The sequence below is a fragment of the Grampus griseus genome (genome assembly GCF_964374135.1).
Source record: "Grampus griseus genome assembly, chromosome: 11".
In the NCBI taxonomy this organism is placed as follows: domain Eukaryota; kingdom Metazoa; phylum Chordata; class Mammalia; order Artiodactyla; family Delphinidae; genus Grampus; species Grampus griseus.
In genome coordinates this window covers 8,626,455-8,653,263 of record NC_139005.1, presented here as the reverse complement: position 1 = coordinate 8,653,263, position 26,809 = coordinate 8,626,455, and the positions used below count along the sequence as shown (strand labels likewise).

Sequence of the window (26,809 nt, the reverse complement as noted above, 5' to 3'; positions counted from 1 at the left end):
GTATGATCCAGGAATTCTGCTCCTAGGTATATATTAAAAAAAAAAAAAATGAAAACACTAATATGAAAAGATACATGCACTCCAATGTTCCCAGCAGCATTATTTACAATTGCCAAGGTATGGAAGTAAACTAAGTGTCCATCAACACATGAATGGATTAAGAAGATGTGATACACACACACACACACACACACACACACAATGGAATACTACTCAACCATAAAAAAGAATGAAATTTTGCTCTTCACAATGACATAGATGGACTTGGATGGTATTATGCTAAGTGAAATAAGTCAGATAAAGACAAATACTGCATGATAACACTTACATGTGGAATCTAAAAAGCAAAACTAGTGAATGTAACAAAAAAGAAATAGACTCACAGATCTAGAGAACAAATTAATGGTTACCAGTGCGGAGAGGGAAGGAGGAGGGGCAAGATAGGGGTAGGGGATTAAGAGGTACAAACTACTACGTATAAGATAAATAAGCTACAAGGATATATTGTACAGAACAGGGAACATAGCCAGTATTTTCTAATAACTATAACCTTAAAAAATCATGAATCACTATGTTGTAAACCTGAAACTTACTGTATGTCAACTATACCTAAATAAAAATATTTTATAAAAATGGGCTTAATCAGTTAAAAATTTTTTAATGCTCAATCAAACGTAGAAGTCAGGACCCCACCGACTGGGACTTTTTAATGCCACTATGATGCAAGGGCTTAGTCCTGGCATGCCCGTCTCCACCTCACTGGAGATTCACTTTGAAATAAGAAATCAATTTCCATCACCCCAGAACTCCCTGGGCCAGATCCTAAGCTCCTTCTCTCACACCACTCTGAGCTCCCAGGCTGAACTCTGACAACTCCATCACTGGTAAATTGGTTTGCACACCCAGTACTGGCGATAATTACCCCCTTCAGCATCACCATCAAACACAGTTAGCAGGCTTGGTGCCCTGCGCTGCAGCAGGTGGGGCAGAAAGTGGATTAAACAGTTCCCCACACTCCAGAAAACTTCAGTCGAAAACAGATCACAGTAGCTTGGACAGACCTGAAGAACTACAAGAAACAGAAACAGATCAGTACAGTCAAGCAGTCGATGGTACGTCGACGTGGACACGGTGCGACCACGACGCTTGGGGCAGGGAACTCCTGTTGCTACACTAGCGGCTCACTGACCATTTCTCGGATGTGATGCTTGCGTGGTGGTTTATCAGGTGCCACAGCAGGAATGTTTATAAACGTAGACAGAATCAACACAGGGAGCGACCTGATGAGGACTCATAACTAGGGCGGTGAGGGTGTCTTCCGTTCGCTTCTGGTGCCTGGGTGTCTCCCCTCTTGGGTTGTAAATTCCACGAATTAACAGGGAAATCCGTCTGCTCTTGTTCATCACGGTTTCTGCAGTGCCTAACATCTGCCTGGCGCGTGAGGTGCTCAGTTAATATTTGTGAACACAAACTTTCGGAAAGACACTTTAACAAGTCATAAAGAGAGGAGTGTCTATATTTTATTCACAGGATAACCTCAGCCCTCACCATGGGGCCTGCCGCAAAAACAGTCTGGTAAACGTTTGCTGTGAATGGCTAAGCTTTCTTCTATAATCACTTTGCGGGGGGATTAGAACTGGCGCGAGGGAGACCGTCGCACACTGTCAGTCTCCCTGCCTCTGCCATCATTTCTGTCACTACCTTCCAAGGTTCATAGTACGGGGAACATCGGCCTTACCCTTCCAGATCCCAGCATCTTCCTTGACTGTCAATCAGTAACAGCTGAGCTCTAAAACCACAGTTTTGACTCGAGGAAACAAATGACCCTCAGGTGCAAGGTGACACGACCATACACGGGTAGAGAATTAGGGACACAGCACACAGTGAAGGCACCTAACCATGCCCAAATCTGCAGAGATCATGTCTTTATACGTGGAGTTGCTAATCAGAGACATTCAGTAGAGACCTACACGTAGGAAGAGGGAGTACGAAGTCCCTAGCCTGCCCCGTGGGGCCTCTGTCCTCTAATGCATAATCTAGAATCCCCCGGGGTTGTCTAAAGCAGCGCCTTCCCTCCGTCAGAGGCCACTTAACACATTACCAGTTGTTCGTTCCCCCCCCCCCAAGTTCCTTCGAGGGACAGGGTGGTGGTTATGGTGTGCTCTTCAGTGTACTGGGCATGTCAGATAAATTATGCTTGAAAAGGTGGTGAGTCGAAACAGGTCTTACCTATATTTCAGATAGGTTAGAGTTATATGGGCTTTTGTGAGATAAACGGACATCTGAACACCATTTATTTACATTCGTTCATTTGTTGTGGGGTGGGGACGGGACCTGCTCCAAGTACCAATAAAGTTCTGGGACGCCCATCCTAAGATGCAGATTGACCCTGTGATTTCCTATCTCTGAAGTGCTAGGACAGGTGTGCAGGACACTCTGATGATACAGCTTCCGTAATCTCTTCACCCAAATCCAGCCCTTGACTTTCTGAGTTCCATCTGCACGAGCCCCCGTGTTCTGACTGTAAATTCTCTCGGGTGGTTAAAACGCAAGATCTCCATGCAGTTTCCCAGGTGGTGGGCTCTACTTCAGGCCCAGACAAAACAAGGTAGTTTGCTGACTAGGAAGAACATCACTCAACCCTGGACACGAACCTGCCCAGAACTTTCCAACTCACCCTGCTTCCTCATTTAACTCTCCCTCTTTCATTAAGAGCAAAACCAAAACAACCAACCAGAACACCTCTCCTTTTCCTTCCCATTCTTCTCCCGTCGGCCATTTTGGGTCCAGCTCCCAAAGCCCTTCCCCTCTGCTCTCAGGGCTCCAGACCTGCCCTCCTTCCCGTGACGGCAGCCGTGCCTCCCCGCTTTCTTCTCTTTCTCTCTCGCTCTCGGTGGCAGCACCAGAAGACGGAGGAGGACACACGTCAACACAGCAGCAGACCGCTCCCTTTCCCAACTTTCAGGTCAAATGCAACCTACTGCAGCCCCAGAAACAGGGGTGTGTGCACCGTAGCCACGGGGGAGGGTGCTCCAGAGAAACCTTACCTGACGGGATTTCCTTCCCACACCTGGGCTTGAGATTCTGGGGTTTGTTTATTTGTTCTTTTGAGGGAATGAAGTATGCTCTCCTTATAAATACATGCTCTGTTCTCCTCAACTGCCATTCTTTTTCTATTAGAACCTTTTCTTCTGAAAGCCCTAGTAGCCAGAGCTTATGGAAAGGTGCTTTGAGTACAGGCTTAGCGGGATGGATCCACGTAGAAAGTCTCCTTCAAAAGGGACCATGACTCTCAATTACCTCTAAGCAGAATCAAAAATATGAACTAACATATCAATAAAATAATGCAGATTTACATTGGAACAGGGACGGCTAACGTTCTAGAATAGGAATTGTATGATAAAGAAACCACGCTCTAAAATTCTAACTCTCCGTCCTGTTCATTCTGATAACACTTCAAGAATTTTTCCATTTGCGAATACTACTCAGCCATAAAAAAGAACAAAATAATGCCATTTGCAGCAACATGGATGCAACTAGAGATTATCCTACTGAGTGAAGTTAGGTCGGAAAGAGAAAGACAAATACCATATGATATCACTCTTACGTGGATCTAAAACATGGCACAAATGAACCTACCTATGAAACAGAAACAGACTCATGGACATAGAGAACAGACTTGTGGTTGCCAAGGTGGGGTGGATGGAGAGGGATGGACTGGGAATTTGGGGTTGGTAAATGCAAACTATTATGTTTAGATGGATAAACAAGGTCCTATTGTATGGTCCAAGGAGTGATATCCAATCTCCTGGGATAAACCATAATGGAAAAGAATATTAAAAAAAAGAATGTATATATGTGTAAAAAAAATTTTTTTTTCCATTTTCAACAGATCAGACTCAGCACAGTTGATTCTCAGGCAAAAAGATCTTTACTAATATAGATATATATGGACATATATACATGTATGCATATACATATACACACATATATATACATACATATATATATGGCTGTTTTAGCTCTTGCTGAACTAAATAAAAATTGTTTTTATGTCAACGAAGTAAACTTAAGACAAAGAAGTGACAAGGAAAACGGTAAGATCAAGATTTTTTATACTTAAATACTGACCATGGCACGTCCTAAAACCGATCTTGGAAGTAGCATTACAATGTGGACAATCTACAGCTCTTCCAATATTATGAATCTAAAATAAAAATTTTAGACTTCTGTCGGTTAAAGATAGACCAGAGAGAATCACAAGACAAGGTTAAACCGAGCACTACCATTATTAGTTGTTCTTTTTAACCTTGCAAAGTGTGGTAAAGAACTATTCTGACTTGGTGGTAGAAGGGAGCTGCCGGCTTGCTGTGGTTAATATCAAGTTCATTAGTTGCCTTATAAAGGAAATAGGCACTTGCTTCCTTGACTCACAGTGGGTTTAATTCCCCCATAGCCCTAGGAATACATTTCTTAGAAATTTCCCTTTGGGGGAAAAACTGGTGCCCTTTAAATGTGTATGACAGAAACCATCCCCCAAAATCACCCATCACCCAACTGCTCTGTGGTCTTGGCCACAAAGGATCTCACTTCAGAGTAGGCCCAAGCCCAGCGATGGGCACAGACCTGATCACAGAGAACTCCCTTCACTCCTCTGACACCTTTGATCACTGAGTCATAAGATTCCCCAGGGAAGAAATTATTAAATTACATAATTGTTCTTCCAAATTCACAAGCGTTCTCTTGTGGTTTAAGAGAAGTGACTGATTGCCGATTCTTTCTTCAAACTAATAACCTTTAGTAACCAAGGCTCCAGAAAAACAAACTCTTCTGTTGGCCGCCCAGCCTCCAGATTTTGGTTGTTCGTTTCAGAGATGAATGTTTCATAGAGATGAATCCCACCTTCCACCTTTCAGTGTTTGAGAGTTTCCACGCATATCATCCCAACATCATCGCAGCTTTGATGGTGATGGGATGGCACACCGTATTACATTAATCAGCTATCTTTTTTGACTGCCAATGTATCATACTAGGGGCTTTCAGTATAGTTGGATGATTGACTATTAGAACTGGTGGGAACTCAAGAAGCTAGAAAGTAAGGACCTGCAGGTACAGTCAGAGCTGGGTCCAGAGGCCAGGCTTCCTGACTCTAGGTCATACTCTCATTCCACTGCAACACAGTTCTTTGCTGTGAAAGCCTGTTTAAACCTTGTGTACGTTTAGCTGAAATTCAGGAGAACACCATGCATTCTGTGAAGAGTCTTGGTTTACTTAGAGGAACCCAAGTGGTTAAACAGGACATGTCATTGGTTATTTGAATTGAAACTGCATGATCAGAACTCTGTAAGGAAGGGGATCGTAATCCACATTTCTTGATTTCTTCCCCTCTATTTGCTGTGAGGATCCACTTTCTCATGGGAACTTTAAGCTCTGAGTGTAGAGCTGTCACTGACGCCATGTTGACCTGTTACCATGGAGATCGCTCTGGTAACAAACAAACCTGCCACAGTCCACACACACAAGTGCCTCATTCTGACTCCCAGAAGGATTATTCTACCCCCAACGTCCCCCAGTTTAAAGTTCATCTCTGCTAGGATTTAGCTCTAAAGTTTTGGAGATTGACTTTTAAATGTCATTAGAAGTATAAATACTCAGAGACAAGAAGTAAGGCAAGGGTGTCTCAAGACTTTAACACAACAAAGTTCGCACACAGCAACTGCTCCCTAGGTTGGAGTTATGGACTCAGTTATTACATTACTTGACAAGGAACCAAAAGTAAAATGTGGGGGGAGGACACCACTGGAATTCCCACCTAACACTTACTGATCATCAGCAATGCACTGCTGACACAGTGTCTACTCATTCCTGTGAGCTGTGAACTGTTAAAGCACTACTAAGAGTCAATCCCTACCTTTTCAGAAACTGGAGCTCTTTCCTAGATGGTGCAGGTCGATGGCAATGCTGTCACAATCAGTGTCTAATGCAAAGACAAATAGACTTGATGTCTGTCATCAGTTAAAGCCTTGTCAGAATCGCTCTGAGTCTTGTGCAAGTGCTCTGGACCAACCAGAGGGTGGAACAGAGCCATTGCTTATTCTTTATTCACAGAAGTCAAAAAGGCTTTCTTTCTCTAGTGTAGAAAAAAGCGAAAAAAAAAAAAAGCTACATTTGTGCCTGAGACCTCGGTACCTTTCCAGAAGAAGGTCTATTTTAATTTCCCCTAAATCTTAAGGTTACTGGCGGGCAGGCAGAGAGAGCAGGGGCTGTGGTGCATCAGGCTGACAGTGGACAGATATGACCTCCCTGTTAGGATTCCCGGGAGTTACAGAAGGGAAAGGGAGGCTGGGACTGCCAGGCTCATGTTCAGAAGCTCAGGCTTCAAGCTGGGCCTGGACCACATGCAGACATGAAGTTCTCTGGTTTCATTTATGATGGGCAGAGGCAACTCCAGCTCCCAACAGCGTGAGCTGAACAAAGGAGGTGAAGCTTCCTTGCTCTGCACAACTAGAGCTGAACCCGGGCCACTGCCTCGGTCCCCTGGGGACTTGATGGTCGGTGAACCTGTTAAGCACGTGATTAGACACTGTCAACTCCCAACATCCAAGGCCTGGCGGTCCAGTTGGGGAGCTCAAGCCCAGTGGATTCAGTTCTTTCTCCCCACAGCTGCTCACTGACATTTTGCTGATCTGAATGAAGGGCAGGGAATATTAAACAGAGGCTAGAACTGGAACTTATTAAGTAGCAACTTTCTTTTCGTTTTAATTTGAACGGAAAGGATATTGAATTTCATCCACCTGTCAGTCATCTCGCTCCCTGTAGCACCTCTTCAGGTCCTGCAACTCCTCTGTTAATATGGTCTTCCTCCTAGTGGATTTGCCCCTTGCGATGCTGCCAGGTAAGGAAAACATCCAAGGAATCATCCCATCCAAGGGACTGGGATGCAGGAGAGTGCACACCAGCTCTTACGCTAAACCTGCCCCGCCTCCCTGCTTCTCGTGTCCAAACAAAATAAATAATCAACAAAATAAATAATCAATCAATCAGTCTATTCCACACCCCCAACTTCCTCACCAGAGGAGCAAAGGAGCGTAGTGTAGATTCGGTCACAGGATTTCAACAGTACTTTCTTTTCTTCCACCTTAAGCCCAAATGCGGAATATAGTGTAATGAAGAAAAGGAATTTTTTTTGAAAGAGCCCACTGGCAGCTAGAGGCCAACGAAAGATTAATATGAGAGACTGCATTTCTCTGCAGGAGAAGTGACACCGTTTCTCCCCTTACTGTGAACTCCATACGACACCTACTTAAGTGTTTTGCTACATTTGCCAATGTACTCTGAGTCTTTTATAATTAGACACCATCAAAATCGTATGTTTCTCTCAGATTTTCTCCAGGATGTTATCTGTGTTTTAAATATAAATGAATTTTTACCAATAAAGATGTTAAATATATATACACACACATATATATATAAATGAATTTTTTAAAATATTGTGGCCTTTATTGAAAAATAATTTTGAAAGTCTATATTCTTTGGGGAAGAAAAGTGAGATTAAGAATGGGAATGAGGAGGAGAAATTCCGGAGCTATTTTCATGATAGTCAAACAAGTAAAAAAATGATAAAACAACGTTGGGCTTTAAACAATAGGGCACACACTGAAAGCTTACTTGTACAGAGAAAATTTAATAAAATCAAGCAGAAACAAGACAAAACATGTTCTTTCTGTAGAGACTTAAAACATGTCCTTGGATGGAAGCTTTTTAGGTATTTATTTAGCTCTTATAATTACCATTTACCGGCACAGTAGGAGCTCAGTAATTACTGGTTTTGTTGAATGACTATCCAAGTTTTTTCTTCCTTAGACTGATTTCCTACCTTACTCATCTTTGTATTCCTAGCACTGAGCATAGTGTTTCTTCAAATCAATGCTTCTCGAATAGAACCAGATTTGAATTTTCTTCCGAACAAGCCCAGATAGCCACAAACAATATTTCACAAGGAATTTCACAAGGAAAAGGATGCAATCTGGCACCGGGCACTGTTCTTACCCACCTGAAACACGGCCAGCAGACTTCTGTCCTATTTTGCAAGGTGTGGCCAGAGCTGGCCAGTGAGGTTCTAGGCCAATTTGGCCCCAGGATGAACCCAAACAGGCTCTCTTCCAGAGGCAAGGGGCAGGGCTGTATTTGCTCACTTTATGCCCAGGTATACGATTTTCCACACTGGAAAGCTGCAGGCTTTTCTGCCATTACAAGAGCATGATGACTACGAGGTTAGTTTTGTTTCTTTTCAGGGACCCGGTATAGGTTTAACTCCACTTCTACGCACTGAGGTCAATTTCATAACAATGGACAACACAGACGAGATGCACGGAAGAACACAGGTTTGGGAGCAGACAGACCTGCGCTCAAATTCTGACTCTACCACTGACCAGTTCTGTGTCCTGGAGCCAATTACTTAATGTTTCAAAGCCCTAGTTTCTGTATGTGTGAAGTGAAGACAGTATCACCTACCTCTCAGACTCTTCGGGAGAAAAACAATAATGAGACGATTTGTTAAAGCACCAGCAACACACAGCGCACACCCCAAAAACATCAGCTGTTTTGTTTGGGGACTTCCCTGGCGGTCCAGTGGTTAAGACTTCGCCTTCCAATGCAGGGGGTACGGGTTCAATCCCTGGTTGGGGAGCTAACATCCCACATGCCTCGCAGCCAAAAAACCAAAACATAAAACAGAAGCAATATTGTAACAAATTCAATAAAGACTTTGAAAATGGTCCACATCAAAAACAAAAGAAAACAAAGCATCAGCTGTTTTGACTCAAGGCTAGACTTGTCACCATTTTGCATCTGTGATCTTCTAAACGGTATCTCATTTTTCTAGCTCTTTGGTTTCGTCAAATCAAAAATGGTGCTGACAAGACTGTTTGGAGGCAAAATTAGTAATAGTCCTTCACTCATACAAACGGAAGATGAGGCGAAGAATAATGCGGCAGTCCGAAAATTACATATCAGCACATAATAAAACCTAACTGGCAGAACCAGTCAGCGTCATGACCTCTATCTTGGAAGCCTATTTGGACAAGGATACCCGCGATGGGAACGGCTTAAATAAACAACGACTTGGAAACATACTGAGTCTCCCCTGGAGCAGCTGGAAGAAGGTAAACCAAAATCCTGGGACAAATTCTCTTAAGGAAACTGCCACGTTCAACCCATGACCCTAGTAATTTTCAAGTCAGCATTCACTCAGAAACACCCCGAAACAAATTGCTGCTGCCGACATATCTGGCAAGCCTCAATTTTTTCTGTTTACGTCAGATATACTAATTAAAAGTATCTAGCTTTCTGATGCAAGTTTCTTCATCAGACAAGCTGTTATACAGGGGATATTTCTTCCTTACTCTTCAGAATAAATCCTGTAAGCAAAAGGCAGAGACCTCTTAAAACTGATTATACAATGTCAGAGTTGAACAGAACTTATTCAAGTCAAAGAGTTGGACTTCCCCCAATTTTACAGATGAGCAACTGAGGCTCAAAAAGGTTAAATAGCTCACCCTGATCTACAGAGCTACTGAATCACAGCCAGGATTGAACCCTGGCCCCCTGACCCCAAGTCCAAGATTCTTTCTGCCACACCACGTGACCCCCTCTAAACTTCACACTGTTATTTTCCCCTGCAGAACCCAAGCATGCCGCACACATATAAAATCTCTAATAAACATCTGCCACACTGACCTACAAATTCTACAGTTCTGCTGTTTCAACCTACTGTGGTATTTCAATCCCCAAAGATCCCAATAGTGACTACAGAAACAGTGCTATCTGGCCAAGGCTTTAGAGGAGCGTATGAAGTGTTTTTGAAATCATAATCTAATTTCCTCACGACAATGTGAAACAGGTGTTGCTGTACCCATTTTAGAGATAAGGAAACCGAGACCAAGAAGTTAAGTGACTCGCCCAAGGCGACGCTGCTCGTTTTTATACTGTTAGAGCTGGCACTTGAATCGAGACATCTGATTCCAGAACCTGTGCCTCTTCTACTTCATTAGCTTAAGCCTAATGAACACTGACCCCAAATAACACTTCCATCGTTCCTCCTCCCGGTCTGCTCCATAAAAAAGGGATTTAATTCATAAGGCACCTTCGTGTCAAGTTAAAAAAATTCAGGCTGACTAAACTACATAAAATTATAAGTTCAGATATGAGGACGTCATCCGCCCAGCGCAGACCCTCATTTTCTTCGACAGACCAGACTTCAGACCCGGCTCCCAAGACCAGAAGAGCACTTCCATTTACTGCCTGCAAGATTTTAAAGGCCAGTCTGAGGAAATGGCTGCTTTTTTTTTTTTTTTTTTACCCCATTGCTGAAAACATCTTCAATCATTGCTTTGTGTCAAAGGGGGAAAGAAAGAGGTCATTTCTGTGGGTCTTGGCAGCATGGGGCTCTCACAGAACCTATAAGGCCTCCGTGTAGGTCAGGATTGGGTGAAGCCACAAAGAAAGGCAGCGAGAGAGATGCTCCCAGCCTCCCTGCCGGCTGCTCGCAGAGCTGTTAAAGATAGAGATGGTGGCTTCTAATGGCAGGGGTGGGAGGAAGGGGGATGCAGAGGGCTGCGAGGGAAGGTGTGGGGGGATGGATATAATCCAGCATTCAGAAACCTGTCAGGATGGGATTTATTTTTGTTCTGTGAGGGAGTATAATAGGGCTTTGCCCGCACTCTCAATAGCTGTTTTGAAGTGAACCCGGCTGGTATGTCTTTAATTTGTCATTTCATTATGAAACTGTTTCCCTTCCAAGAAGCCTTCAAGTCAGGAAGCTCTGTCTGCCCACACAGGAAATTCCTTTGCTTCAACTTCCCCAAAAAGGAAATTTCCCTCAGAAGTGAGCCCAGCATATGCCTTTGAGCAGAGCTGTTTCAAGAAACTTTGGCAGCTGAGTCCTGAAAACACCCCTGGCTTGCTGGCTCCGACTGGGATGCTGGGATAAACAGTGTGGCTCTCTCCCCCCAGGGGATGGGGACCCCACTGAGATGGTCCCTGGCCCCCCTCTTCCTCCCTCTCCTTCATTCTCCTGAGCCCTTGTGCCAGCCAGCGCCCACCATCCTGAGCTTTAATCCTCCAAGTCACACCCAGAGCTTTAACGAGGGAATCCGTACCTGTCACTTTCATCAAGAAATAGGCATCCCTGATTATTTTTAACTGTAAGTTTGGCAGAATTATTTAACTTTTTAAACTCTATACATGCATAACTTTGATTTAAAAATTTTAAATTAGTATCAGGGGGCTAATCTGAAGAGGAAACAGAGCTTGCACTGTTTGCACAGGATTATTTAAAGCAGAATTTGAGGTAATTGTGTGTATTAATCCGCTTCTTCCAAAAGGCGCAGACTCCAAAAAAAAAAAAAAAAGAAGAAGAAGAAGAAGAAACAGGCATCTCCGAAGACATACCTACATCATACACGGGCACTTCAACACAAAGCACTCATTCTTGTCCTCAAGCCCACACACACTTAAGACTTCTGGTAGAAAGACTGCAGAATTTCAAACGAAGAGGGTGCACAAAAATAAAACAGCCAGTTATAGTTCCTAAAGCACTTATATGGCCAAATGACCTTTTATCAAGGGTGGTGGGGTTTTTCTACACCAACTTCCCCGGTGAGGATTTGAAGTAAAACATGGACAGGGAGAAAATATCCCAAACCACAGCCTTACAAAAATTAATCTCTCAGACATACTGTGAATGACTAAGTGGGTGAGAGCCCAGAGCAGCTGTGCTGAAGTGAAGAATAATATATAATATTTTATGAAGCTTCTTAGTACAGAGGCATTAGCAGAAAACTGTGAGACTCACAGTTAAGTTTTTAATTTTCCATTTCCAATCACTTCATTAAAAAAAAAAAAAGTTGTGAAAAGGAAACGACGCAGAAACCTAAAGCACAAAACGAAGGAGTGATACTGAACTTCACAAACTGTATCACAAGCGATGAGACAGAGAGACACACAGACAGATGAGGAACTAAGGCAGTCCTGGATTTTCACCCTGTACTTAAGACTGAACTTGAACGGCAGAGCGATAGGGTCCGATCTCATTACGCTATTCGTGTGCCAGGACTCAGTAGGGATATTACTTACCGGGAAGCAGAGAGATATTTAAGAGACTAGCTAGACTCCTATAGCCCCCTGAAATCTGAATATATTAACACTGAGGTTTGGGGTTGTGGTGGATGCTTTTTCGTGGAGTGGATTTATGATTTTAGTTTAGTGAATGATTCTGTTTTTCTAAAACTTATGAGGTTTTAACCACAGTTGGATCGCACAGGGGGATCCAACACTATTTTTCAGGTTCTTAAAGAAAATGGTCTAGGGACCAGGTCTTTGGGTCAGCCTGGGAAGAAAGGTGCAAAGTGGAGGGTCTGACCTGCTCGGCCACCTACTAGCTCTGTGACTTCGGCCACGTTCCTTAACCTCTTCAAACCTGACCTTCCATCAGTAAAGTGAGGGTAATAAAACTCAGTTCGTAGCTCTGTTGTGAGGATTAAATGATATAATCCATGTGAAACGTCCCTATCGTAAGCACCGAATACATGGAAGTTATTGCTCCACACGGAGAGCTCTGAGGAATCTTTCTCCCGAGACCACACACCCACTCCTCATACAAGCCACCCACCCCCAGGCAGCCCCTTCAGTTTCCACACAAGCCAAGACGTTCCTGGCCACTTCGGCTTGAGATGTGGACTAACAGCTCCCTTACACCTGTGCAATCCAACAGTTAGTCATCCCCGAGGTAGAGACATTTTGGTAAGAATGGTTGAAAAGCTTAAGGATTCAGATGTACAGCCCCAAGTTCACCGCTCCTCTCAAGAAAATGCAGATGACTTACACATTCTCATGTTGACAGTGAGCTAGAGAGGTCCAACAGTGTTTGGCCAATACGGATTCTGGCAACGTCTTGAGACCCACAGCCAGGAATAGTAAGTATCAGATTATTCATCTTGGTCTCACAGGTCCAGGTTCACGATGTTTTGTCTACATCAAGGGGTATGGATTTTCCATCTAATCTTAGGTCTGTCTCCTCCAAGGGGAAGCCAGCCCCCAGCAAAATCATGGAGTTTATTTCCAACTCAGCCCCCTCCCTTGACCTTCCATGCTGACCACGGATCTTCTATTTCAAAAGATTCGATTTGATAAACTAATTTTCATTAAGACATTCAGGGACATAAGGTATTCATGATCTCTATCCAAGGTATCCTCTGCTATCATGACTATTTACTTTTAAAAGTGGAACTAGGTGGAAACAATGCCGGATCCAGATGGGATGTATCTGAGGAGAATTCCAGGTACCATGGTAGTTCACCGTGGGAAATCTTCAAGTGCGGGGCACTCTTGTATCACCGCAGCTGAGTGACCACACTCTCTGCTGAAGCATAACATGGGCCCTGTTCACAGACAACGATAAGCCCTCTGTCCTGGACCCAGAGTAGCACTGTCCGGACAATACAAGCGTAGAAGCTAGCCGCTTTCTGAATCTCAATACTCCTCCGGCAAACAAAGGAGCACCAGATGAGAGATGGCTACATAGCTGAATGTTCGATGCCAACCCTACGATACCCAGTTGTACTTCTTCAGCTTCGTCCCCTGGATCACTCTGGGTGGCAGGAGTCCTCACAGAAGCTCCATGAAGCAGATGTCTGGAGTAATAGCTCTGAGACAGTCCCAACCAAATTCCCCACCCTACACACACCCAAACATACATGCACACTCATTTGGATTTATCTGAAGTAGCATTTTTTCTTTGCCCAGGAATCAAAAGACAAAACTTCTTCTTTCATAAGGCCCAAACACATTTGACCTCCGTATATAGATTTCTGTGGGTCTCTGAAGTACCTCTCAGCATGATCAGAGAACTACAGGAGAGTTTAAAAGGGCGTTTATAACCCATGACTCTCAAGTGGGGACTGTTTCTCGCAGGGAATTTCTACTTTTGTGTTCCTAAAAGGCCTCTAAGTAAAACCCCAAGTATCTGGATGAAGAGTTGAATCATGGCCAGACTGTAAGCCCAGCAAGAAGCCCACACCACGCCTGACGGAACGCGAAAGAGGGGAACGCGAACCGTCTGTCCAGGGTGGGGATTTCGTGAAGCGGCTTCACTGCCACATCGCAGGAAAAGCGAAAAGGGTAAGAGCGAGGGTACAGTGCTGTGAGAACGGCGGTGTGGAAGGAATCAGAGTGAAAAAGAAAGGGAAGAAGCTTCTCCCCCGCTCTGTGGACATCTAATAGGAAAATATGCCCGAGACGGAGAAACCCTCCAACACATCAGAAGAACAGGTTTGTGAACCTGCCTGGCCGTGGGGCTGCTTCCTGAATTCAGGCTCCGGAGGAGAAAGAATCATTTCATTTCCCCAAGAGGGTTGGCACCAAATCACTGGCTTATATTTGTTTCCCTACAAAGAGTTCCTGCCATTGGCGACCCAAGAGCTACTTAAGGAGGTAAAATAAACCCCCTCATCAGCTTTGTTCCCAAATCACCGCTGCTCTGGGCGATTCTTTTCTCCCTAATCCTACACCCGCTTTTCGCAGCTTTTGGTAATAAGTGGATGATTTGAGTAACTAGCTCAGGGCCTCTATTTAGAAATCGTTCCTTGGGTGCGAGCTTTCATGCCCAGGGGACGGTATAAGTGTCACGGATTCTCTCTGCTGGCTGCGCGGATGGAAATGTACTTAAAAGCGCAGCATCAAAGCTTTCACTTTAGGAGCTGAAAGCCTTCATTCCCTCGCCCACTGGGCTTTTTTCCCCCCATCGTTCATTAATGCAGTCTTAACTGTGCATGTGCGATGGGGCCGGCGGAATGAGGGGAGTGTGGCCCATCCGTGCAGATCAGCTGGCTCGGTAAAGCCCGAAACCCAGTGGACACCACCTACAGACGGAGCAAAATGCAGACTGTCATTTTTTACAGGTTACAGGAAAGGCAGATGAGCCCCCGGCTGCCGAGGGGATTCCCACAAATCATGCAGTTGGGGTCAAGGAGGGAGTTACCAGAAGACACACCTGTGCATAATACACTAGGCAAACAGCCAAACTCACAGACGATTCTCAGGCCAGAAGGGGGGCTTGGAGAACAGGGGAGCGGGCCTGCGGTTCTGCTGTGAGGTCCTGGGACCCAGGGGAAGATGCGAGCGGCTGAGGCAGCCTTCAGGAGACCTGCCAGGCGGAGCAGCTGGCTCGGGTTCCCAGCCCACAAGAGCATTAACCAATCTCAATCACGGGCAGCGCAGGGAAGCGCCCAACGGCGGCGTTGGGGCGCTGAACTGCCGTATTTCCTTGCAGGAGGGCATATCCTCACAAAACAACCACAGCTAAAGTCGGGGATGATTGCCTGCGTCATTAAAAGACCACGATCTGCACTAAAATGTGCCGCTGAGTGCTCGAAATCAAGTGAATGATCGCCATCCTTAGCTTTTACAGATAATGCGCCACGGCTGCTATGCCTTGTATTTCTCTGCTGGAATCAGAGAACAAGAAAATGTCTGAGCGGGGAAGAGCCAGTGATTTTACACACGCAGGCCCCTTCGCTTCACAGGCGAGGAAACCACAACCCTGGGAGGAAGAACGAGGTGTCTGAGACTGCCCCACCCACCACGGACCACGCCGGGCCAACTCTCCGAGGAATGACCGCAGACGAGAGCGTCCCCTGCTCTATGACCCTGCAGTAGAGTTGCCCAGAACACAGGTCAGGTGGGTAAACCAAGGCAGCAACACATCCGACGATTTTTCCCAAGACGTGTGTCAGATTAACAAAAAGCGTTAGGCAGTGAAATGGTTTAATTTGTGAACCCAAGAATACAACCATCATTCGAACACATCACCTTTCCTACCGTTTAGTAATAATCTGGGAGGTAGATTATCTCTTTAAAAAGATGGAAAATCGTGGACAACAGGCCCCTCTTTTCACTTCATTTGATTTTCTTTCTAACACACCAGCATTTACAGATACCTGAAAATAAGTTGCAGACATCAGTCTCCAAAAAGGATTGAATTTGAAAATTTACCTCCCTCTAAGTTCAAAAGATAATTTAGTGTACGTTAGCTTGGATTTTCTCCTTCTAACCAACAGCTAGAGGGAAATGACTTTCAACAGCTCCTGATACTTTTAAGAAGCAACGTAGTGAAGTGCATACAGGTCTGGGTTTTGGAATTAGATCTGGATTCAAATTGTGCCCCCCCCACTTGCTCTCTGTATGACCTCTGGCATGTGATTTACCACGCGGAGCCTCAGATATAAACAAGATAGAATATCTACCATGTAGCGTTAGTGATCGTTCAGCATCAAGAAAGTGCTCGATAATCAGCGATGACAATGATTTCTTATCCCATACCCTATTGCAACAGAGATTCTCTAGAGTGGTACCTGATACACAATGGACCTCAGGATGGCGCTTAGGAGAAGCAAAGCTTCTGTAAACTGGAAGGTGGGGTATAATGACCAAAAAGGAAACTGATTTGCAAAGGTAAGCCACTCTTGGAAAACAAATGGATAATTAAACCCTAACACTCGCTGTTACTTCTAAAGTGGAGCTACATAAATGCCCCATAGCCCTGTAATATTTCTTAAGACAGACCTCTCAACACTCACCTAGGTACCTTTTTTAAAAAAAGTGATCGTTACCTCTCTCCTTGCAAACCTTCCCCCCGCCTCTTTGAAGCGGACCACTTTAGTGAAAGCCCCCAGCCCAGAACAGAGAATCCAGCCCTAGCCGAATTGGTGAAACAACATGTTCCCTGCACAGTCCTGCACGGATGGGAATTTTCCTCCAGGCATCCTATCTACACCCACCCCACACACACAGAGCTCTTTATCTAGGGTCTGCATCTGCAGTCTGCATTTCTATTACTGAAATCTTAGCACCCCATTTGAGGCTATTTCTAACCAAGATCTAGAGGAAACAGAAATAGAGAATAATTTCAGAAGAATGGGGTTTGGTCCACCTACCAAAGATGGAGGCAGTAAATATCACGGTGGGGGTGACTAATTATTCTTAGGAATTTACAGTCAGCATGTGGTCAGAGACAGGGACCCTTTAAGTCTCTCAAATCCTGCCCCACCTCGCTTCTGAAGAAACCAGAAAAAACAGCCACCCTACCCCAAAACACACATAGATGGTTCAGGCGACTGAATCAGAATCTTCTGATGGCAACAGTGAAATCGGCAACGCCCGAAGGTCCTTGGTAACACTGACCTCTGGAAATGCATAAAGATGAAACGGGCAAAGTCATGCCTGTCAGAGACTCCAAGAGTCTGAGCTACTTTGAACTCAGGCATGAAGCAAAACGGGAGAAACTATCTGTTATTTGAAGATGGAAACTTGCTCCCATTTGTAGAGACTCAGCCCAGTCAATATGCTTTGTGACGATGGGGAGGTCGTGGGGAGGAACCCAGGGAAGCACAGCTCGAGTGAACATCGTGTTGAGTCTTTATCACACCAGCCAGCGAGTGTTACAGAGATACGTGTGAGCCTGGCTGCTTAACTGATGGACGGGGAGTCCCCAGTCTGCAGAACCCTAACATGCCAAGAGAAAGACCACAGCGGTACTGATGGTGGGGAAAATCCAAGGGGAGACAGGAGAGAGGACAAGGAAGAAATGGAAATATCATTTCTTATTTCCTGTTGTTCAAGTCTATTCATAGAATGAGCTGGTTCCCATCGACTTTTCTTCTTAAACGGACCTTCCGCTGCATCTGTCATAAAACTTCAACACTGGGTGTAGAATGGAGCCGGGTATCTCCAGGCTTATGTAAAGGGACAACCCACAGCCAGTGACTTCCAAATGTCTACTTCGGAATTCCAAGGAAAGCGAGAGCCTTCCCCCCAACTCCCTGCAGGACCGCAACCACTTTGTCAGAGCATTTGTCAGAGGAACTGCCTTAAATGTACACGGAGTGCACGGCACGGAACGTGAAGTGAAAGAAAAGGTCGATTGACCTCTGGTTATATATTTTTTTTCTTAAAAAAAAAAAAGACATCTATAAATAGCTGCATTTATTGAAGCTGCTTCCTTATCAGGAAGCATGCAGCTAGGAATTAACGTCTGCCTGCATCGGAAATTCTTGCAGACAGCAAACCCAAAAAGGAAATTTCCCTTCCAAAGCATCCTGGCTGTTCTGTTGTGGCCTGTTTTTTCTCTTCGAGCTCTTTGAAGCCGCTACCCAGGGCCCTGTGCGGCTGGAAAAGCAGAAAGCCTTGAAAGTAAGAAGTGAAGGACCCCTAAGGAAGGCTTGAGGGGCACAAGAGAAAATGCTGGTGGCTGGCCATTGTTGTTAGAAGTCACGGCTGCTTTGTCAAGAGACTGAGAAGGAAGTCTCCTTCCCCATGTCCCTGCCTCAACTCTGCTGGTGATGTCACCGTATGTCACAGGCAGCTGTGTGAGGAGGGGCCGCTTGGGGAGCCCTGATAATGGCTGAGGATGGGGGAGCATCTGTCAGGTCTGAGGAGGTGGGCAGGGAAGGTTGAAGAAGGAGATGGCAGATTCAGGCAAGGCCGGGGAAGAAAGTCGCTCCAGACAGAGGTACAGGTACAGTGAGGGAGGAAAAGGCCCTGGGATGGAGTGCCCCAGAGCAGAACCAAGCTCACAGAAATCACAGAGTCAGAAAATAAAGCTTACTTCCATCGCGACCTAGGGAAATCAGTCTCGATATGTGCAGACAGAACTCCAGGCCCTTTCTTTAATGAAACAAGCAAGCACGTCCACGCTTCTCTTGGCCCTTGAAAGGGAAGACGCACCTCCTCAACACACGATTTACCAGTTGTGGAAACTGAAATAGAGCCCTCGTGAGTTCCTGGCCACTGTTCGCCAGGCACTGTGCAAGACGCCACATGCAAATTAGCTCTGATACTTATAAGAAACCCTCATCAACTATATTTCAATAAAATTATTTTTAAAAACCCACAGAAGAAACAAAACAGACCAATACAAAGTTGCTAAGAGAGTAGATCTTAAAAGTTCTTATCACAAGAGCAAGAACTGGAACTATGTGTGATGATAGATCTTAACTGGGATGATCTCCAGGCTCACGTAAATATCCCTCAGCACCAGGTAGGGACAATGGTCATTTCACAATACATACATATATTGAATCGTTATGTTGTACATCTGAAATTAATGCGTTATATTTCAAAAAATTTTTCCGTATTTTGATAATCATTGTGATTACGTAAGAGAATGTCCTTGTTCTTAGAAAAAATACACAAAAATATTTACGGGTAAAGGTAAAAAAAAAGAAAAGAAAAGAAACCATCATCAGTAGGTGTTTTATGAAATTAGAGCCTTGGAGAGGTGAACTCATCTCTCTAATAGAGAGAGGCAGCCCTGGGATGCCAGCCCGTTCAGGCCTGTTGGAACTCAAGTCCTTCACATTGCTGTGCTTTTTCAACCAGAAACTCCGAAACAGCAGTGGGCCCTGTTCCCAAGAGGTCATTCCTGATGAAATGCCAGGGGATGCGGGGACTTGGGTGGGCCCTTCGTGGCCAGCGCTGTCCTGCTGGTGGCAGAGAGATACTGGATTTCAATGTCAGCTCACTCAAGAGGGAGAAGCAGGAGGAATGGGTGAGCAAAACTGAATTATCCATTGAGACAGGCCAGCCCGTTGGGAGGCTCAGCACAAATGAATGGCCAAGCGCATGACTGGAGCCCTAGCTATTCCCAGTCCCCGCATCCACGGCTACCCAGACGCCAACAGTCAGCACTGCCTCTGCTTTCAAGTCCGAGAGACTCTGCCATTATGTTTTCTCCTAGGAAGGGGAAATGGTGACTTCTGAAATAGAAATCATGTTAGATTCTTCACGTGCCACGTGAATGTGAACAATTCAGTGTAACTATCTGAGCCATGGTCATCTCATCAATAAAATAGGATTAGTAACACCTAGGACTGCTGCATGATTAAATGAAACCACATATACGAACACATTTTGTTACTTATAATAATATAGAATACTAACTAAGATTATCCTTAATTCCCATCTTTTGCCTCTTCTTTGGGAACGGAAAGAACTTGAACGTGTATAAAACTGTTGGCTGCTCCACTCAATAGCAAAGAGAAGCGCTGCATCTCTTTTCAATCTCCTGGCTCTAACCGAGCGACTGTCTTACACTCGGTCACTCTGCTGAGACTGCAAAATCGCCCAAGGGGGTGAGCCACGAGGTCACGTTTCCAAAGGAAGGCATTAAATTAAATTATTAAACACACAAGCAGGAGCAGTAATGTAAGAATTCTGCAAGATTCACAAGGAAAGGAAGGAGAGCCAGGGGGCTATTTCTGGAGTTCCGACTCCAGACAAGTCTGCGCAGCTATTACGGCTATTTAAGAACCCGCAACGTCATAAACCGTAACCCTATTAAATGTGATGAATGAGTCCTGGGTTCCGATTTTTAAATATCAATTCCCAGGAATTTCAGAAGAGCAAACTGGCACCGCAAACGGCAAAGGCTTTAGACAGGCGGCATCACATCAGCCTGTGATTGGAAGCAATTCTGTCGACTAAATGCGAGATGATTCTGTTAAAAGGAATTTAGTAAGGAAAAGGCATTCAGCGATTTAAAGTCTGCCCCATGCATCTGAAATACACGCACTGTGGTCACGTGGGTGGCCCGGGGCATCACGACTTGAGGTCGCGTATTTCACAGGGCTGGCATCAGCTCATAAGGCACATTTTGCTGCCCCCTTGGCACCCACCGGCCATTATTTAGAAAAAGTCGTCCCTGGGCAGACAAACTAGAGGGAGTCTCTCCTTCACACTAGGAGGCCGTTCACCACTCAGAGGATCAAGAGTGATCTCCTCCAGGCACTCTCGGGGCTCCACGGTCCTGTAAATGTTCTCAAGGTACCATGAAAGGTTTACTTTCCCTTTAAAGAATGGAACTTTTCTGGACTTCCCTGGCGGTCCAGTAGCTAGGACTCCATGCTTCCAAAGCAGGCAGCGCGGGTTCGATCACTGGTGGGGGAAATAAGATCCCACATGCCACACGCAGCCAAAAAATAAATGAATAAATTCAAAGAATGGAACTTTTCATTTTCACCTACCTGCTGTAATTGTCACACTTCAGCTCTTCTAGCCTCAAGCTTGAAAAAGAAAATTTAGTACCCTACATGGAAGGAAGGGGGAAAAAAACCTTTCTATCTTCTCAATAAACAAACTTGTGTCTGCTCTCCTGGTGCAACAAGGAAGTTTCAGGAAGCTGCCGCAGGACTCCGGTGGGTGGGAGGGCAGGGAGGAGGCCTGGCCAGGATGGTACGGGGCTGGCCCTCCTCCCCTTGGCCCAGACTGCCCCTGCCTGTCCCTTTCAAGTCCTCTAGAATCACCACTTCGGGCTTGCCCCAGTTATCACTTTGGTGTTCTTTTGTGTTTTTTTTTTTATCAGAGGCAAGGAAGAGGAAAAGCCATTACTTTCTACATCTCAACAGCTTCCTAAGTTGTCACACTGTGTCTTCAGCTTGCCCTGTGTTTGCAGAACAAAATGGTGAGAAACCTGCAGTACGAGAACCTTAAATATTACGATCCCTGCCTTCCACCCTAACCAGGAAAGGCTATCTATTGATTTAAGAAGGAAAGGAGAAAAAGAAAGGGTTAAGAGAGAAAGGGTTTATCTGGAGATCAATGAGGACAGAGGGCGAAAAGAAGCCACTTGGAGGCATACCAGTCTGGTGAGTATCTCTTTAAAACAAGCGGCTAAAAATGCTTTCAACCCAGCAATACCATAAATGTCCTGCCGCTGTCTTGGCTTTCGGATTCTTCCCCGTACTTTCCACGAGCATTCCGCTGGGAATTGTCTGGAATCCCAGATTCAAACAGCAATAACCCAATTCCCTCCTTAGAATATTTATTTTCTTTTCGGTTTGGAAACCCAGCTGGGATGCATCCTCAAGTATACGACACGGCCTCAACCATCCTAGGCACTCCAGGAGATGTTTCTCAAACAGCACAATGGGCAGCCGAGTGCTGGAACAGGACAGGGAGGCGGGCAGCTCAGTCTCCTGTGGAAAGTCCCAGCTGAAGACAGACAGCAAGAGCCTGGGAACCTCCACTTTCAGAGGATTCATTCCAGATGTGGGAACAAATGGTGTTACCATGGGGCTGATGCAGATTGCAAGGAGGGCTCTAAAGTCAGGCTGCCAGACAGGAGCATTCAGACAAAATCATCACCATGACCTGAATCCCTAACCTAACAACTGACTATGTTCTAAGGCCAGCAGTAATGGGCTATAGTTCTACATCTGATAATTCTCTACGGGGGCACCCATCCACCCACCCACCCATCCATCCAAGGGAGATATGCGAACTATTCAACAACTGATCCACCAGTTAGAACAGAGTCCAGCCAGAAACCAGCCCTCTGGCCACATTAGTGAATAGTGGCTAACCGTCAACCCTGAATTCATCCATCCATCCAAGAAGTACCTATTAAACACACTTACATCACGGCCTAACAGATAAAAGCCCAGGCTCTGGAGGCAGACGGAACTGAGTTTGAACCCTGACTCTATCTCCTACTGACTGTGTGACCTTGGCAGGTTACTTAAATTCTCTAAGCCCTAAATTCCTTATGTGTGACATGGATATAACAAAAATACCTACAAGGATCTCTGTGAGAATTAAATAAAATAATTTCCATAAAGGACTTCACATAGTGTCTGGTACAGAGGCATCCCACAATAGCTATTAGCTACTCTGACTGTGTGCTAGGCACATGGCAGGGCCCGACAAGACCGTGGTGAGCAGCACCGCTGTGACTCCATGAGGAAACTGTCAACCCAAGAAAAAAAGTAAAGTGTTGGTATGGAAGAAACAGTTCCAAGTAGGGAAAATGATGTCTTAGGTGAGATCATAATCTTTTCAAGTTAAGAGGGCTGTTGAACATTCTCCTGTCCAATCACAATTTAGTATGGTAGGAAAACTGAGTGTTAGGAGGGCTGACTCACAGTCGAACAGCTAGTCTAACAGCAGAACTAGTTAAGAATTACAACCTGCTGACGGTCAGTTCGTTGTGTTTGTTAGTGCGTTTTACCGTGGTAACATTTTATGGAGAGGCAGTTCTGTGGCCAAAGAGCTTACATATGTGAAGTTCAGAGACAAACCAAGAGTTAGGGTCTTTCCGGAGGCTGGGGGATGGGCTGTGTCAAAGTACAGGAAGAAAAAGCCATGAAACCTCAGCCTGCTGGGGACAGGAGTTTATTATTTCTTTTTCTCCCTTTATGGAGACTTCAGGCTCCATAAGGGCAAGGAGTTGGGTCTGCTTTGTTCATTTCTGTATCCTGGCAACCAGAAGAGTGCCTGGCACAGTGCAGGTAACTATTTGTTACCAATACCAGTTAATCAGTAACTATTTGTCGAACGAATAAATGAAGGAGATTAGGTAGCAGGAGTGCTTTCTCTGCATGGCCTGAGTATGTTCCACCCCAAAGTGAACGGTCCTGAAGTGAATAGCTTGGTCACAGAACAGCTTGGGGAGGGAAAAAAGGCTGTTAGTGGTCTCTTTCCCAGGCTGTCTGCTCACAACGCTCACTGGTGCCACAAAACTCCATTCTGCTGAGTACAGCCGTGCCCTCGATCGTGACCATGGCATCTTCACAGTCCCAATCTCTTCTTTAAAAGTTCAGTGTGGAGAAGAGGGTAGACTGAAGCTGGAGTGTGCTGACCCTAGTATATACCAACTTTGTAAACACTGATGGATGCAGCAAGCTGGAGGAGGGGAAGGGTTCTCATGGCCCCCAACTCCCTTTCAAGGATCCCAGCCACCATCCTCACTGTCGGGGAGAAGGGGTTCGCCAGGAATGCACGCCGAGTACCTCCCAGCATCACAGTCATGTGATCTGCTGAATGAGCACAGAGAGAGGAAAGAGGAGCCTGCATCCTCTGTTGCTGTTCCCCACTCTCAGCAGGCAACCTTCTGCTTTCTGAGGAGGGATGGGCCAGGCGGAGCAGAATAATCTGGGAAGCACAAGCACGCCCGAAAAAGACGGCAAGTACAACTGGGCCACCATTCAAGTCATGAGGAATCAACTAGGGAAGGGCCAAGGTGACCCCCCCTACACCTCCCGCCGTGTCGCGTCCTCCATAACCTGGACTCGTGCCCTGAGGCTAACAGTCAAGCCAGAGAACCTGGCATTTTCTTGGACACCGCGACCAGGGTGGCAATCAGGTGATGCATTCTCCCCGGCTGCACTCGGCATGCCGGATCATTGGGGCTGGGTGGCAGCTCAAGAAACAAAGACAAAAAGGAAAGGACAGGTGCTGGGTGCTCTGAAGCCTGGCCCCAGCAGCACAAGTGGGGAGGCCCCGACGCCCTGCTGAGCTGCAGCGGGTAGTATGTCATAGTCAAGAGACGAAATGAACATGCAGAGAAATGACAGCCAGGAAGCTCAAGCTTTTCAAAGCCATTTGCAGGTGGGAGGGGGCGAACGATGCCAAAGCAGCTTCGGGAGGTCGTGGGAAAACCATCTCAGGGCGCGCCCCTGCCCGGCTTGCAGCCCCGCCTCCCTGCCACCACCACCCGCCCCCCTACAGCGGTCGATCCTTCTGTCCAGCTGTCGGTCCGTCCGTCCCGTCCAAACCCCCCCGCCCCCCCGTCCATCCCGGGGCGCGCGAACACTCACGCAGGTGCGCGGGCAGGCGGATCGAGTCTTCCTCCATCCTGAGCGCTCGGGGCACTGGCACATGAAGCGGCGTCGAGGAAGTGTAACTGGGCACCGGGCTCTCGGGGGGTGTATATGAAATCCGTTCCTGCTGTTAAAAAGAAGGGCAGCAAGAGGGGAGGGGGGGAAAAAGACAATGAAAGCCTGGAACTGAGGGCTGACATCGCGAGGGGGCGGGGTCGGGGCGTCTGGGTGCTGGTCCCCTCTCTAGACACTGTGCAGCTGTCTTTCAGATCGCCAGCATCAGGGATTTGTAACAAAACGCGGGAAAGGTTTAAAATCGGGCTTTTCCTTTGCCTTCGGCTAAATAGGTGTCCTTTTTTTTTTCCCCCCCTCTCTGTACTAGTTGTTTGTTCCAGTAAAAAGAGGGGAGGCAAGACCAAGGGAATGAAACAATATGTCTAAGAGAATGGCGTTAAAGACTCCTATCTCAAAAATTACTCTTCCGGTCCCATAATTAATGTCACCAATACATTAAAACCACCTTCCCTCTTCTCTGGCAATATCCCCATCTTCTAATCAAAGTAGGATTCCACACTCAGATCCAATGAGAGGTGAGCCCAAAATGATGGCTTATAAGTTCGAGATTTTAGTTAATAAACCTGCAAGCAAGATTTGTCTATCACCTACCTATCTCATGACACAGCTACCACCACCAAAAACCTCCAGTGTTTCATTTTTCCCTTCATCGCAGGGAATGCTCTGCCACCAACAGTTATCTCCTTGTCCCCTTACGCTCCATCTTAGAACCAATAATTTCTTTCCTTCGGAAGCATCTCAAGGCTCATGCAAAGAATAACCTGCATTTAAGGAAGTACGGTTTAATCGAAGATTCTTACTCAACTGACAAGGAAAGGGGGAGGGGAGACCCAGCACACCCACTGTTTAAATTCAAACAGGAGGCATTTGTTAGATCAATTAAAACAACTGGATGGGATGGTAAGGATTAGTTTTCAGTTAAAAACGTGCCAACTAATGGCAAGAAACCAACTATGGTGTACACCGGGGAGAGCAGTGCAACTTGCATCTGAGATCGACAAATACCAACTAGTTTGACTTGCAGTCCATACATAAACCACAGAAACTAAAAGAAGTTGTGTTTAACAGGGCAAAGTAAATTGGGACACACACGGTCCAAAAATAAGATGGGGCGGGAGGAGATCCGTAAGATGCCGTTGTGAAAACAAAAATGGAGCAAAAGAAAAATCACAGATTTAAATAAAATGAAAGGGGTGTTTACGTATTGGAAAGAGTTCTCTAACATTTTATACTCCATCAAATATGCAAAGGGAAGCAGGGGAGTCCCCCAGCCCTGTAACCAAACTGAAGCTTCTCTTCTGCTCATATCCTGGAAAGTTTGGCAGCTGTGGCGGAAGTTTCGATTTTAAATGAATATATACATATTTTTGTAATTTCCGAATGGAATCACAATAACTTCCCTGAGGCATCCTCTACCAGCAACTAGGGCCTTTGGAAGATTTCTGTTTAAACATACATCCCAAAGTTTCCTGGTGAATTTCTTAATTAAGGGCAGACACATACACCCTAGATTTCATTTCTGGATCAATGGAGACGTCCTGTGAAAGGTCATCCAGAGGCAAAACCTTCAACTTCACTTTTCTTGAACTTTACCAAACATCACACATATTCTGAGCAACTCTAACTTAAGGAGGAGTTATATTTTTGGTGTTTGGCTTGAGGTTTTTGAGGTGAAAAAGTCAGACATAAACACACATATGGGAAACATACGAAATCTGCTGAGGGGGTTTTCAAGGTGAGTTAGGCTTTTTTAAACATTTTAAACATAGTCTGTTTTTCTAGTTTAACAAATTCTCCATACACTTCACCCCTTGAATAACACCCCACTGCCACCCCAGTCCCAATATACGTCTCGATATCTTATCTACCATTACTTTATTCCCAGAAATAGCTTTCTGTTTTGTTAGGGTTTTTGCAGAACTGAAACTGTTGATGAAGAAAACACGGTGCAGCCAGATAGCTTTCAGATGGCATGGCATGAGTGTGAGAAAAAAGAAGATGGCATTTCCTAAGACGGTGACTTTCTCTTAAAGCAAGGAGAAAGTTAGAAGATCCTATAACTAGTCCACGCGAGTGAGAGGCCA

The 26,809-nt window shown here is 45.5% G+C and overlaps 1 protein-coding gene across 2 annotated transcripts in view; it reads right to left on the bottom strand.

Moving 5' to 3' along the window:
* Positions 1-26,809, bottom strand: part of ETV6 (ETS variant transcription factor 6) — a 240,274-nt gene that overhangs the window by 116,848 nt on the left and 96,617 nt on the right. For both annotated transcript variants that reach the window (XM_082665318.1, XM_082665319.1), the window contains exon 2: positions 24,648-24,777. In XM_082665318.1, coding sequence (XP_082521444.1) covers positions 24,648-24,777 — 130 coding nt within the window. The remainder of the gene's footprint in view (positions 1-24,647; positions 24,778-26,809) is intronic.